Raw genomic sequence first — 16128 nt, 5'->3', positions numbered from 1 at the left:
AAATTTCATTATCTACACACTTTTTATGTAGAAGAGATATGGGAAGAATCTTGATTACATCGTACATTTTGTGTTCAAAACAGGTTTGTTTTCACGTGAATAAAAAAAACATGCATGCGTGCAACAGACAATTTAAAACTTGTTTTTGACATAATAAATTATTAATTTTATAAGATATTCTAAATAATTACAATGTCCATCATCATAAAAAAAAAATTAATTATAACTATCCACACACGAAAAATGAGCATTTGGCGTGTGATGTATGAATTTTTTTTTCCATGTATATATTTTTTTATTTGTAGCGAAAGTACCTAAATTATTATGTTTGTAGCACTTAAGTACCTAAGTTATTTTTTGGCGGCGAAAGCATCTCCTGTCCATATTTTGATGCAATTTTTATTTCGCCGTTAAATCTACTTACATGTCGTGAAATTTATTTATTTATAACTTGAGTACTTTTGCCGTAAACATCTCTTAAATTATGTACTTTCTCTGCAAATATTATTTTAATTTAGTACTTTCGTCACAAATATTCATTTAATTATGTATTTTTATATATGTGTCACAATTAAACTTAACGATAAAAATTGATAATTGTATCAAAATATAATACAACTAAAAAAATAACTTGAGTATTTAAGTGTTATACAAACCTAATAAATTGAGAATTTTCCACACAAATGTTAAAGCAAAATACAATGTGCGGTGGATCTGGACCAAAGTGCGCCCTGTTTTGAAAGCAAAAGGTGTTTCTTCACGTGATGTGGTTTACTTAGCAATGTTAAGCACGTGCGGCGGCCGAACCCGGGTAAATACAAATCTAGTGTTTCTTTACCTTATTCCCAACCTAGTTATAAAAAATCGGTGCGTTTAATAACTTTATCATTACTTACAAAATGGCCTATTTACCCTTGTAAATGGACAATTCTTACTCTATCCTCCACGTGTCACAACATCGGTATGGAGCACATAAATGTAAGTATAGAATTGTCCTACTGCAACAAGTTGCATTTTTTATTACCCTAGCTAGATATCCTCGCTCGTGTAAATTAGAGCAGAAAATTCTTGCCCTAAATCTGAATCTAATTTGTGCTCCGTACAGGACTGAGTCACTGAGTCAATACCTCACACTGTTGAGTTTTCACTCCAAATATAGATCAATCATGGAATTATTGATTCTACACTGGACTTGAGGAGATAGCTCCTGTACTCCCAGATCCACTACAATTTTCGCTTTGCTACAATGGCTATGCACTGAAACCATAGTTATTAGCTTCTTCAATGGCGAATTCCCTCAAAGGCAAGCTCTTTTTGATCTATTTTCTTTTCGTTTTAGCTTCCCCTCCACTTCTTTATCGGGCTTTGGTGGGTTGTAACTCGGTCCTGATCCAAGACGAGTCTGAGCACGAATCTGATGACAAAACTGGGAGTGAATTGGTCTTGGATCCACACCATAATCTATTGCAAAGACTGGATGAAATAGTGAGAAACCTTAGTGAAATAGTTGCTAGGTTAGAATCTAAGCTATCCGATTCCTCTGAAAGGGTACTTAGTGGGGATGACAATCTTGTCATTGAAGCTTTAAAGCTGGAAAAGGAAAAGAACGATCAAAGAAAGAGAAAGTACGAGGCCAAAAAGTCCATTACAGAAATGGAAAAAGAGGGAGCGAAGGGAAAAATCCAAGATGAGGCGAGATCAGGAGCTGTTTCGGTGACGAAGTACAGCCCTTTTTGGTCTGAGAGGTTTCAGTTTGTCTCGGCTGTGAAATTGGATTCTCAGGCGACTTGTATAAATGTCTTGCCATTTAGGGATTACGAGGGACTAAGTAAGTATGTCGCTGTTGGGGATGAGAGAGGGACTGTTTATGTGTTTTTGAGAAATGGGGATGTTCTGGTTCAGCATCATTCGCTCTCTGACTCGCCCATCACAGCCATGGTTTCTTATTTATCGGTTAATAAGAACGAGAGTTATGTGGTTACAGGGCATAAAGATGGTGCCATCTTGATTCATCGGATTTGGGAGGGATCAAGTGGAGAAGATTGGAGCTCGCTGTTTATGGAAAACGTTGGTAAGTTCGTATCGCCTGATAATGGAGGAGATGGGGCATCTATAACAATCTTGGAAGTTCATCATGCTGGAAGAATGAGGTACATTTTGGCCACTGATATTAGCGGAAAGATATGGGTTTTCAGAGAGAATGGGACACTATATGGTTCAACTACACCGAACAGTAGGCCACTAGCTTTCTTGAAGCAGCGGCTTCTGTTCCTGACGGAGAGTGGAGCAGGGTCTTTAGATTTGAGAAGTATGAAGGTCAGGGAATCTGAATGTGAAGGTTTGAACCACTCTCTGGCTCGGAATTACGTCTTCGATGTGATGGAGCGTTCTAAAGCATACGGGTTTACATCAGAAGGTGATCTTATCCATGTTTTGCTGTTGGGTGATATAATGAACTTCAAATGCAGGGTTAGATCAAAGAAGAAGTTCGACATGAATGAGCCTCTTGCACTTCAGGCAATAAAGGGGTACTTGCTTATTGTCAGCGAAGATAAAATTTTTGTTCATAATGTTTCATCTCAGCATTATGTTAGAGTTGGAGCTCCTCGGATTATTTTCTCTGCTGGTCTTGATGACATAAGATCATCTTTCCTGAATTATCAGAACATGGAATCAGATGGGGAGAGAAATAAGGTAATCCCCTTGATAGCCAGCGATCGCGAAAAGTTTATCGTTGTTGGGCTTGGTGGTGGCTATGTGGGCATGTATCGCTCTAACCTTCCAGTATATAAAGGGGAGTTCAATACGATATTTTGGACGAGCCCTGTGTTGTTCTTTGTACTTTTTCTGTTTGGAGCGTGGCAATTCTTTGCTAAGAAGAAGGAAGCACTTACTTCATGGGGACCAGACGATCCTTTTAGTTCTACTTCCACGGCTGCAGGTGCCACAACTGGTGCTCCGTTAGGGGCAACTAGCTCTGGAGACAGAGTAGACAGATCTTTTATAGACTCTTCTTCGAGAAACACCGATATGATGGAGCTTAGAGGGGGTGGCCTTAGGGGCCCGACGAGAAGGTACGTTTCTCCGCCAAGATACTCCGGTGGTGGTGCCACCAGCTCCTTTAGGCCAGCTTCTGTTGACCATAACTCTAGACCAACCTCGGTTGATCCTAACTTTAGAAGTTCAGAGCTGAAATATAGAAGCCCGGGTATAGATTCATCAGGTTTTCCTAAGAGAAGAGAAAGTTTGTTCGTAAACAATCAAGGTGTGGATGATAGCAACTAACTTGTGGGATCAGTCGTATCAAACTTTTCTTTTAGTTCAGCAGTTAAACTTATTTTGATATTTTTTTTTCTTTTCTTCTTTTTGAAACGATTCATTTGGCATTGTTGTGCTGCCATTTGAAGTTGCACTGTCTGCTTCTGTAACCTCAGCTTTGCAGAAATAAATTAAATACCACTTTTTATTTTATGCTTGTACTTGTATTGATATATTTCATTGAATTTATATTGGACGCTGAGTTTTGTCATGTTTGGATCGTATGTTTTGACAAATTATTTTTTAAACATTTAAACTTAATTTTGACGAAGAAAAATTAAATATAACAAGACAATTTTAAGCAAAATGATTTTATTTTTGTTCTAAATTGTTAATTTGGTAAATTATTTGTAATTTTAGTTGAGAAATCATTGATCAAAATCGGATTTAGGGTTCTATTTTAACAATTTTACAAAACATAAGGTTCAAAAAATAATATATCAAAACACAGAGTCCAAACAGGTAATGCGACAAAACACAGGGTACAAAAAAATATATACCCTTAAATTATAACCTTTTATTCCCGTTGCTTATGGGAAAGAAGACCAAATTATCAAAATTATACATATTCCAATTAATACTGTCAAATTATAATAATAAGAAGAATAAGGTAAAACTATTAATTAACAACAAAAATACTAATCCCCTCTCACAAATTCACAAAGTTATAGATAGCAAGCAATATAGTTTAAAACTGTATGATATTTAACTAAAGAAATACCAAAATAATATATTTATGAAAGTTGGAAATATCGAGGACATTGAATATGGGTTAGAAAATTGGTGATGTATGTAATAGTACAATTACAAATTTTGATTTAATGTTCGGGTTTCCAAAAAACAGAAAAAGAATAAGGAAAGTTTTCCACCTTAATTTTTATTGAGAAATTTAAGTATATCACTAAAATTTAAAATTTAAGAAAAAATTACTTATATTATAACACGGTGTTTTTTTCTACGGTTTAAAGTTTTTATTTTACATTTACACGACGTCTTCATCCTTGCGCAGTTAGATTTTATCTTCGATGAGGCAGCGATAAAGAACCCAAGGAGGAATCGAACACTGCTAACTAGGAAACTAGCATTTGTGCCGCTCAGACCTTCCGACTTTGTCCCTTCGCTCAAAAATGTTGCTCCTCTACCGGGAAAAATGTTGGAGCTTTGCCTGAAGCCATTGGAGAGGTGTTGTGGTGTTGGAAATGGTGGTGATGAGCTTCTATGGCATATGGACCTCAAGACTTACGCTTCAGGAGACTATTCCATAGTTGGTTCAAGACAATTCGTCTCTTTGAAGATCAAGGACAGATATTCACTTCTCCTTTCACCACGCATGTTGGTATCTATGGCGTTCATGTTGGTCCCAAAGCTTCTTGATTCATCACCAACTTTCTCTAGCTCTTTGTCGTCGGAGTAGACTTGGTAAAGAATCGAAAAATAACCATATGAATTGCATAAGTTTTTTGAGAAACTTTGAAGCCACTACCTCCTTGTACTGCCTTATCGTTATGCACAAGAATTTCATTTTCCTTCTTGAACCACTTCCCATATGTGTAGGATAATATAAAAATAATAATTTATCTTACAACGAAAACTTTTCTTTTAAAAAAACGTCATTTCACAAAAAATAAATAAATAAATAAAAGGAATGATGAAATGTGGAGGCTCAAAACATGAAGACTCATAAGTGGAGGCTCAAAATCATTAGCATTTTTTTTTGTGAGGGCTGGGTGCAAAAACTAGGTTTTTTTTTTCAATGTTGTTGTTGTCTTATTGCATTTAAGTTGTTTTTTTATATTATATTGCAGTATGTTGTTTTTTTAAAATGTAATGGGTTGCACTGTATTGTATATGAGTTTTTTTATGTTATTTTTGTGTTGTTTAAGTTTATATATAGTTGTTATGTTGTTGTGTTGATGTCTAATTAGTGTTTAGTTGTTTTCACATATATTTTGATTTTTTAAAAAAACATGTTAGCATGCAGTAAGTTATTGTCTTATTATTCTTTCATTGACACAATATTTTTGTAAATATAAAACTTAAAAAAAAACATTTTTGAAAACTTAAGGTAATATTTAAAAAAAAAAAATCAGGAACCATAAAAAAAGTAAAATAAAACACCAAAAATATATATGTTTATGAAAAAACCCCATTTTTATTTACACACAACACCAGCAGGAAGTTATACATATTAAAACTAGACTAAAAATACTTTGAGAAACTTGGAATCAATATTTATTCCTCCTCAATACTTTAATGAGGAAGAATTAGATAAAATTATCTACCAATGATTTATTGAAAAGTTTGGAAAAAAAATAAAGGTTAGAGAGAGAAATCTTGAAATATGGTTATAGTGACATTCTAGAAACTAATAAGTGATTTACATTAAGAAAATTAGTATGGTGTTTAAAACAGCTAACGTTATCAGATGTTTGAGTCCCCACTACTGCAATGGTGAAGACGAGTTGAGTGTTCTGTATTTGAGAAATCATTGGGACAGTAATGCAGACAGTGACTTCTCGTCGTGTTTTCATTTCTTATTCAAAGTTCATAAATTTTTTGTTTATCATCTCTGCATATCCCACATTGTATGCACGTAATTTTGTTACCTATTGTAGATATATTTATATGTAGTTTTTAATTATTTTATAAATTAGAAAAAAATATCTTTTAATGAAAATATATGTTTCAAAATGAATAAATTATTTTAGTTTTAAATCTTAAAAAAAATAGAAATTTTGATTAAATGTGAGTATTCGTTTTTTTGTTATATAAATATATATGTAATGATTTTTTTATCTTTTACACGGTCCTATTCTTTTATTAAAACAAAGTATAACCTTGTTTTCCCAAAAATATGGTCTTCATAAGCTATTTTTCTCCCAATAATTTATAACTTTGTTTTTCCAAAAATATGGTCTTCATAAGCTATTTTTCTCCCAATAATTTTTTAGTTTCTTTTTTTAAACTATTTGTTTCAATAGATGTCGTTAACACTAAAGAAAAATTTAATGTTTTGCAAAAAAAACTTGATCAACTAAAATCGATAATATATTAACTACATCAACTAAAAACATAATTATAAAAAGCATAATATCAACTGCAAAAGATAATATCAACCAACATCACCGCAAAAATTATGTGGTAAAATCTTTCCACCCAAAAATATTTTAAACATAATTTATTAATGTATTTTATCATTTTTTTAAAAAATAAATAAATTATAAATCCCTTACAATGAAACTTTGACTTTAAAAATGTATGGAAAATATAGAAGAAAAAAATATCTAAGATGTGGATATTTATTAAATCATAACCATCTATTATAATTTCTCGGGACTTAAGCCTACTGTCTCACAGGAGTAGCTCCATCACTGGTGAAATATATATTTATATTTATTGTGTATCATAAAAATATTAGAAAACTAATATGAGGTAAAATTCTCAAAAAACTAGAACCTCAAAGAAAACGAGAAAAAATTGGAATTTTTTCTAACTTTTATTTCCACACAACACCAACAGAAAGTTATATATTAAAACTAGACTAAAGGTTTGTCTGCTTTGTGCTGAAGGTTTGTCTATTCTTGTACAGCGTGATTGTGTGAATGGCGCACTCTCGGGTCTCTCTTGTGGGCATACTGGTCCCCAGGTCTCCCATCTCCTTTTTGCTGATGATAGCCTTTTCTTTTTCAAAGCATCAGTGTTTGCTTGTCACAGTTTTAAGCAGCTTCTGAATTGGTATGGTAAGGCTTCTGGTCAACTTGTGAATTTTTCTAAGTCTGCCATGTGTTTTAGTTCTCGGATTTCTTCTAGTGATGCTGCTGACATGGCCGCTATTCTTGGTGTTCCTGTGGTAGTTTGCCATGAGAAGTACCTTGGTCTTCCTTGTTATATTGGGCAGAGTAAGAAAGGTCTTTTTCAATCCCTCAAAAACCGTATTTGGAATAAATTGTTTAGCTGGAAATCTCGGTCCTTCTCTGCTGCTGGGAAAGAGGTGCTTATTAAATCTGTCATCCAATCTATCCCTGCTTATTCTATGAACTTGTTTAAGCTGCCTGCTAGTTTCATTAAAGAAATTCATCGGCTCTGTGCTAGATTCTGGTGGGGTGGTAATGTGGATAAACAGAAATTACACTGGTGTACTTGGGAGAGACTTTGTTGGCACAAGTCGGATGGAGGAATGGGGTTCAGAGATCTTGCCTTGTTTAATCAAGCTTTGTTAGCTAAGCAGGTCGCAAGACTTTATTCTAATCCGGATTCTCTCGTTGCAAAGGTTATGAAAGCACTCTATTATCCTACTACCTCAGTGCTTACTGCCACTAGCTCAAAAAAATCCTCTTTCATCTGGAGATCAATTTTATGGGGTAAAGAGCTTTTTCTCTCAGGGGCTAGGTGGCTTATCAAAGATGGAAAAAATGTCTCTGTGTATCATGACCGCTGGATCCCCCGCCTGAATGGTGATAGGTCTTGTTTGAATCATTTTCTTCCTGAAGATGCAATGGTTTCTAGCCTTCTTCTTCCTGATGGTAATTGGAACTCTGTTTTGATCAATGAGGCTTTTAATTTGCAAGAGGCGACTGCTATTCTCTCTATCCCTCGCAATCATCTTTCTATTACTGATTGTGTTATATGGCATTTTGACTCTTTAGGTTTTTATACCGTCAAAAGTGGATATTGGCAGGCCATTCGTTTGTTGGGGATGGGCCAGGCTTCAGGCTCTAATGGAGTTTCGGTGATATGGACTAAAATTTGGCAATTAAATATTTCTGGGAAAGTGAGGCAATTTTTGTGGAGAGGTGCTAATAACTGGCTACCTACCTTTTCTAACATTTGCAATCGAGGTATTTCTGTTGCTTCCTTATGCCCTTTTTGCCTAAAGGGTCCTGAGACTGCACTTCATGCTTTATGGAATTGTGATAGATTGAGTAGCTTTAGATACGCGGTTGGTAATATTATGCCTGTTCCTCCTTACACTGGACTGGACATTTATGAGTTTTTGTTAAATTGCTTAGATTCTTTATCTGTAACTGACTTTGGAAAACTCATTGTGTGTTTATGGCGTATTTGGTATCGGCGTAATATATTTGTTAATGAGAAGACTACGCTTCCTGATCAGATGGTTATTGAATGGAGCTTGGCATTTCTAGATCGTCACTTGAATGCCAATGGTGGCTCTCTCCCCGCCAGTGAGTCCTTGAGGGAAACTCCGAAAGTGCATCGTTGGGAGAAACCAGTGGAGAGTGTTGTCAAAATTAATTGTGATGCTGGCCTTGACCATGTTGCGAAGAAGGCAGGAGCTGGGGCGGTATTCCGTGACTTTCATGGCATGGTCCTTGCCTCTAGTACGTGGTCGTGGGATCATTTATTGGACCCTACTATTGCTGAAGCCTTGGCGGTTTATCACAGTATTTTGTTGTGCTCAAGACTTGGGTATCATACGGTGGTCATTGAATCTGATTGTGCCATTGTGGTCCGTGCTATTAACAGTCACAAGATCGAGCATTCTTATCTAGGATTTATTATTAGGGATATCCTTGCTTATTGTAACTCTTTTCATAGTATCTCCTTTAATTTTTGTCCTAGAATGGCCAATAGTGTTGCTCACTCCTTGGCTAAGTTTGCTTTATCTCTTTCTAATTATTTTGTTTGGTGGCCTGGATACCCCGAGTGTATCAATGTTGTAATTTAGGATGACATTACTTGATCAATATATTTTATAGGCACTCTTTTTCTTCTTGGGGTTTATCCCATTGGGTTTACTTTTGAGGTTTTAATGAGGTCTTTTTCTAAAAAAAAAAAAAATTATTCCCATCAAGACTTTAACGAGGAAGAGTTATTATTAATGATTTACTGAAAAGTTTCAAATAGCAAAAGTTAGAGAGAAAAATCTCAATTATGATAGAAAAGTTGAAAATTTTGGCAACAATAACACAAATTTTAGGGATTTAGATTAAAGAAAATTAGTTGTGCATGGACTACTACAAATGCATTAATTAAAGTTTTTGGAAGAATGATGTTTGAAACACATACAAATGCATTAATTATCAGATGTTTGAGCCCTTTTACAACTGCTGTGGTGGAGAGTGGGAGTGTTTTGTATTTGAGAAATCATCTGTACAGTAACGCACACATTAATTATCGTACGTTGTAGAAACTCGTCGTCCTGTTTCCCTTTTTTATTCAAATTTATAATTTTTTTTGTTTATTGTCTTGATACATACATAATTTGAGTAGATATTGTAGATATATTTACAGGTAGCATTTGATTATTTTATATATATATTTTTTAAAATATCTTTTAATTAAAATATATATGGATAAACTATATTCCTTTTTACATTTATACATGATGCCCCTAAGTGGACATGATATTATTGGTCAATTTTGAGATAAATTCTCAATTAAAATTATTGAAATAATCAAAGCACAAAAATGTGAAATGTAATTTTATCAATTCAATTGGTAATAATCATATTTAATACATTATTATGTATAACTAGTATTGAGGTAAAAGAGAATAATTATATTTACTCCTTTAAACTATTTTAAAGACATCTAAAAAAAATTATATATTGACGGTTAGATTAATAAAATGATAATTTAGACGCAAACAATTTTTACAATACACTACAAAAAAACAAGGGCTATACCGAGAACATGTTTTCGGTATAGACATTTCAGATGCGCGAGATATTTTCGCAGTTCTGAAATAGGGAAAGTTCCTATACCGAGAACATCCATGTTCTCGGTATAGGTTCAATAAATATCCCCAACTACGCGACCCCCCCTTCTTCTTCCTCTCTTTCCCTCAGCTTTTACAGACCATTTCTCTCCGCCTCTCTCCACGGAAATCTCCCATTTTCATCTATTTCATTTTTAGGTCCAAAAATCTCCAAAAGTGTAGGGGTTTCTCTCTATTTCTTAAGGGTAAGATTTATTTATTCATATATATATATATATATTTATGAAATGGTAATATATTTTTGTATTTTTTGTTTGAAGGTGTTGGTACGATTTTTCTTGAGCTACAAAGAAATATTTGAAGGATTTGAAGGTGTTGGTAATTTGTTTTTAATTTTTCTGTTTTGTTTGATTTTTTTTTTTTCAATTTTTGAATAATTTATGTTTTTTATATAAATGAATTAATATTAGTTTTAGTAAAAATCTGTTAATATATTAGGGTGAATGTATTTATTATTAGGTTTTAAAAATATTTATTAGTAAAAATGAGATTGGGAATTAGAAAATTGTCAGATGGTTAATTAGTATTTTTTTTATTAAAATAGATTCTATGTTGTTTTGATAAAAATAATTATGTATTAAACATATTAGTAAACATATTAAATATTTGAGTGTTAATTTGAAATTTTTGGGTGCTAATGTTAGTATGTTGTTGTTAATTTTAATTTTTTTTGGTTATGTTAGTAGTAAAAAATCAGATTTTATGAATATTAATGTTTTGCTGTTGTTAATTTTTAGTAGAATTATGATATTTTGATTAGAAAATTGAATAATTAATAAAATTGAGACTAATAATTATAAATTATATAATCGTTTACAATGTATTTGTATTGCTCTCTGCATGTTCTGAGACTGGATATTTTTTATGTGTTATTTGCAGGTTTTTAAATTTTGGGATAGTTGACAATACAGTCGTTATGTAAATATTAGTAAAAGCACTGAATAAAAATTTTAATAGGTTTAGTAAAAAAAATCATAAAGTAATTAAATAACTTTTAACCAAATCCTAAAAATTGTGTGAAAATTAATTAAATTATTCAATAAAGTAAAAGCAAAAATTTTAATTTAATAAATCATTAATTAACATTTATAATTTTTACTATTTTTTGTAATTAAAATTAAAATTAATATTTGAAGTAAGAAAAAAATATGTCAAATTTAAACAATTGTAATAATATTTACACTCAAATATATTATAGTTAGATATCATAAAACAACATAATTAACTTCAAAGAGCATAAGACATTATAAAAACAATATTTAATTTTATTTGTTTTTCTTTGGTAATAAGAAATTATTACTAAAGATATGATAGTGTGTTATTATCACCTAGTGATAATTTTTTATTTTATTAGTGTTTGTGGGTGCTCAAAGTTCCATACTTGTTAAAGACCCAAATCTTGTGCTAAGGTCCCATAAACGCCTAAGTACATACATGTGCCTACATCCCTAGGCACGTATTGGGAAGCCTTGCCAAGTGAAGCCCTATTACCTACGAGACATCTCAACCTGGTGCCTTGCGTGCCCAATAGGTGCGCCACACGAGACCCCCGTCTCGCGCCTCGCGCGCCCAGGAGGTGTGCCACGCGAGGCCCCTGTCTCGCGAGACACTCCATCTCACGCGTATGCACCTAGTCATGTCACGCCTCACGGATTCACGGCCCGTGCCTTCGCGAGACCGTCTCGGTCCACGCTTCCGCCAGGCCATCCTCCCCACGCCTTCGCGAGGCCAACATGCCCGCGCTTTCGCGAGGCCCTCGTGCGCCTTCGCGAGGCCATCACGCCTACGCCTACGCCTCTGCAAGGCCCTCGTGCCCCTGCTTCCACGAGGCCATCCTCCCCACGCCTCCGCGAGGTCATCATGCCCACGCCTCCGCGATGCCCCTCATGCCCGTGCCTTCGCGAGGCCCTTGTGCGCCTCCGCGAGGCCATCCTGCCCGTGCCTCTGCAAGGCCCTCATGCCCGTGCCTCCGTGAGGCCCTCATGCCCACACCTCCGCGAGGCCATCATACCCTCGCCTCGTGCCTTGCACGGAAGATCCAGCTGTCTAGGTCTTCATGGCACACGTCTGACCAATGCTTCGCATAACATACGCCCCTCGCGCTTCGCGAGTGTATATCCACGAAGGCCACGAGTAGTCTGATGCTTAATAGAATACAGAGTGGCTTGAGGTATAGGCGCATCTTGAGAAGGTGAAAACATCTATGGGGCGCGTGGAGCATGTATGGGTACGGAACGTGTGTATTAACCAAAAGAAGACAAAGCACGGATATGGCTCCATGCTAGACAAGTAGTGGTTGTACGAGTGAGGTACCTGATGTGGTCCTTACCAGCCAGTCTCTGACACTCGTACTAAATAAGTAGTGGAGGCACATTCAGGTACTAAAGTGGAGGCGCTCCCACATATTTTGGCCATGTACTGAAGCCGACACCACAACCACCTGTGCCACTACGTCTGATACCACTCCCCTGACAATGTACTTGTGAACAACCTGGTCCCCTGGGACCACAATGTATTAGTGTCCATTAGAGCCCACTATAAAGGGAACCTCACTTCATCATTGAAGGGGGTTGGAAAAACATTGTAGCTTTGAACTAAGAGAAATACAAGTTCTTTTCCCCATTTCTTTTTGCAACTATTTTCTAAGTTTCTTGTTAGGTTCTTGAAGTTCTTCATTTATAAGCTTGACACTTTGATTTTATGACTTAACATTGTTGACGAGTTCTCACCTTCAACAGTGTTCATCACAAGAAGCCTTAGACCCGTTCGGAGAGGGTGAGTCATTGAAGACTCTTAAATTTTCCTCTCTCTGAATTAGGACACACACATAAATTGATTGTAAGTTTGATGATTAGTGTTCTGTGCAATGCTACACTCATACAATGTCAATCGACAAGAGCTGGATTAATTTGACAAATCGAATATCTGATGAGTATGAGGCTGGTGTGATGGATTTTCTCCAAAGAGCTCGGCAATGCGTTGACTCAAGGTGCTGAAATGTCCGTGTAGGAGGTGTGTCAACGTTGAATTTCAGACGATTGATGTATTAGAAAATCATCTCTTTGTAAATGGTTTTCTACAGAAATATACCAATTGGCATTGGCATGGAAAGGATAAAATAATACCAATGAGGAAAGCGATAGATCAAAATGATGAAGATGAAATGATGGATGTTTTCAATGATGTTATGCAAAATGACAATGACGAATATGAAGAGAATGAGCGCAATCAAGAGATACCTACAGCAGAGTACATGGGTGGGCAACATTATAACGATTTGTTTGTTGAGATCGAGGCTCCATTATTCCCCCGGTGTCAAAATTACACATCATTGAATTTCCTAGCGAAGTTGATGCATTTCAAAGTGTTGGAAAATATTACCAACAAAATATTTGATGGAATCCTGGAGTTGTTACATGATGCATTTCCAGCCCCAAATAAGCTTCCAAAATCGCATTATGCAGCGAAAAGGTTGTTGCAAAAACTTGGATTGGGCTACGAGTCAATCCATGTCTGCAAGCATGATTGCGCACTACTTTGGAAAGCACATGCTGGAAAAAGCAAATGTCTTGTTTGTGGGGAGGATCGGTGGGTGGACAAGAACACCAAGGGCAAGAAAGTGCCTCATAAAGTGATGTGTTATTTTCCTTTAACCCCTAGGTTAATGCGAAAATATGCATCGAGGCACATTGCTCAACATATGAGATGGCATCACGAGCAATGTAGAAAAGAAGATGGTGTATTGCGTCATCCTGCTGATGGGAAAGCTTGGAAGGACTTTGACCGAAATAATCCAACGTTTGCAATGGAACCCAGGAATGTGCGGCTTGGATTGGCTGCAGATGGATTCAATCCCTTTGGTAATATGAGTCTTTCTTATAGTATGTGGCTGTTTGTGTTGACGACATATAACTTGCCACCGTGGTTTTGCATGAGAGAAACTAATTTCATGTTGAGCTTATTAATTCCGGGACCTCATTCGCCAGGAAAATATTTTGATGTTTTCTTAAGACCATTGATTGATGAGTTAAAAGAATTATGGGTGACCGGTGTACAAACTCGAGATGCAGTTGATGGTAGTTTCTTCACTCTTCAAGCAGCTTTGATGTGGACTATAAACGATTACCCAGCAAGGAGTAGCCTTTTTGGATGGACTGGCCACGGTTATCCTGCTTGCTCTACTCGCAATGTGGCAACACCATCTATTTGTTTACAAATAGTGGAGTCTCTGTAGCAGGAGTTGAAAATAATACTTATTACGGCCAGTTGGAAAAAGTTTTAGTGATGTCATATCTTTCTGGTTGTTCTGTTGTATTATTTAAGTGCAAATGGTTTGACACTAATTGGTCTTCAGGATTAAAGTTTGAGCAAAACATAATGAGTATTAAAACCAGTTCGGAGGCCTTCAAAGATGATAAATTTATCTTAGCAACTCAGGCTGACCATGTTTTCTACATTGATGACCTTAAAAATAAATCTCACTGGAAAGTCATCCAAGAAGTGCATTACAGAAATGTGTGGGACATCTCACTAGTTGAAGAACAAGCGGAGGATGTAGAAGTAGATATTATGCATGACACTAGTTCCTCTAATTTCCAATTATTTGTTGATCTTGGTTCGTTGCCACAAATCAACTTTGAACGTACGGGGGCTCCATTACAATTTGTTGAGATAGATAATGTTGCAATTGAGGAGGAGAGGGAGGAGAAAGAGGAAGAGGAGGGGGAGGAAGAGGAAGAGGAGGAGGAGGAAGTTGAATATAAAGAAGAAGATGATGAAGAGGAAGATGAACACATAGAAACCGATGGTGATAGTGAAGATTATTATAGTGATTATTAAGTGGTAATTTTATAATATGTTGAAGTAATTATTTTTAACAATAATTGATTATTATAGTTATTATGTTTAGTATAAATGTAATTTTAATATCGATTAATTTGACAGATATGACTGATGTTATTGCTCGATCTCACGGGGGTGATGGTGGAGGATGCGATCCTCCACGTGGACCATCAGATATCCCAGCTGATTGTGAACGAGGTAATATATTACGCATTGATACACTCCTTAAATTTTAACAGTTAATACATATTAATTTTAAAATACTAAATTTGCATAGAATAGCGCCTCCAAACAAACGTGGACGCCACAAATGATTGAACAAGCGGGAAAAAAGGGAAGAGTTGGGGCGTCCTCTCCCTCTCGAGTGGGATGTGCAAGAGAGAACATATAAAGAGATCGAAGATTACAATTCAAATTTCTCAAGAGAGCTGTGATTACTTGTTCAACAGTACACAGATCCAGACTGTCCTCAATGGTCAAAAGTACCAAATGCCTCGAAACAAAGAATACTTGCACATCTGGAGGTAAGTAGTTTCTGCATTTATGTTAATTCTATTTTTAGGTTATATATCATATTTACTAATAAATGTTTGTAATTTAGGATGATTTGTTTGATATCGGGTGTATCAGATATGGACAAGGGCACATGCCTGGGATCTTGAGAGGAATTGATACATCGTGTGCTAAAAAGTATTTTGATTGAAAGTACGATATTAAAGAACATTTAACGATTAATGGGCCACAAAATCGTTATGGTAGTGACAGAGACAGCCAAAAAAACTTGGGTACGTTAAGTTTTTCTTAAACATTTTTCAAATTTTTAATTATTTGTTTACAATACATAATTACATTATATATTATATCATAGGAGGAATTGTGTGCATATCGAGACACACAACTGACACAGACAACTGACATTGGGAGTTCCACACCAGTTTCGAGTGCGCCTGAAGATGGAAACTTATCTTTGGTACAAACTGTCTTCAGAAAATGATGTGGCCACCAAAAAGGATATGGACGTATCCTTAACATAAGGGACCGAACTCCATTTACTATTGATCCTCCACAAACTAGAGATGAAGAGATGTCTGAGATGAGAGAGCGTGTTCGACAATTAGAGGAGCACATCCTGACTCATTGTATCACCCTGGGATCTCAATGTGCCCCACCACCACCTGATGATCCTGATGTTGGAGCACCGAGTCAGTAGGACTTATGTATGAATTTTA

At 35.6% G+C, this 16128-nt stretch overlaps 1 protein-coding gene across 1 annotated transcript; it reads left to right on the top strand.

The window, feature by feature from the left end:
- Positions 1-1026: 1026 nt before the first annotated feature.
- Positions 1027-3527, top strand: LOC133807372 (uncharacterized membrane protein At1g75140). Its single transcript, XM_062245659.1, has one exon. It carries the CDS (start codon positions 1285-1287, stop codon positions 3283-3285), a length of 2001 nt encoding a protein of 666 aa, XP_062101643.1. The 5' UTR covers positions 1027-1284; the 3' UTR covers positions 3286-3527.
- The last annotated feature ends 12601 nt before the right edge of the window (positions 3528-16128 follow it).

Source organism: Humulus lupulus, chromosome X (genome assembly GCF_963169125.1).
Source record: "Humulus lupulus chromosome X, drHumLupu1.1, whole genome shotgun sequence".
Classification (NCBI taxonomy): domain Eukaryota; kingdom Viridiplantae; phylum Streptophyta; class Magnoliopsida; order Rosales; family Cannabaceae; genus Humulus; species Humulus lupulus.
Note: the sequence above shows the minus strand (reverse complement) of the source record. Positions and strands in the feature narration are given on the sequence as shown.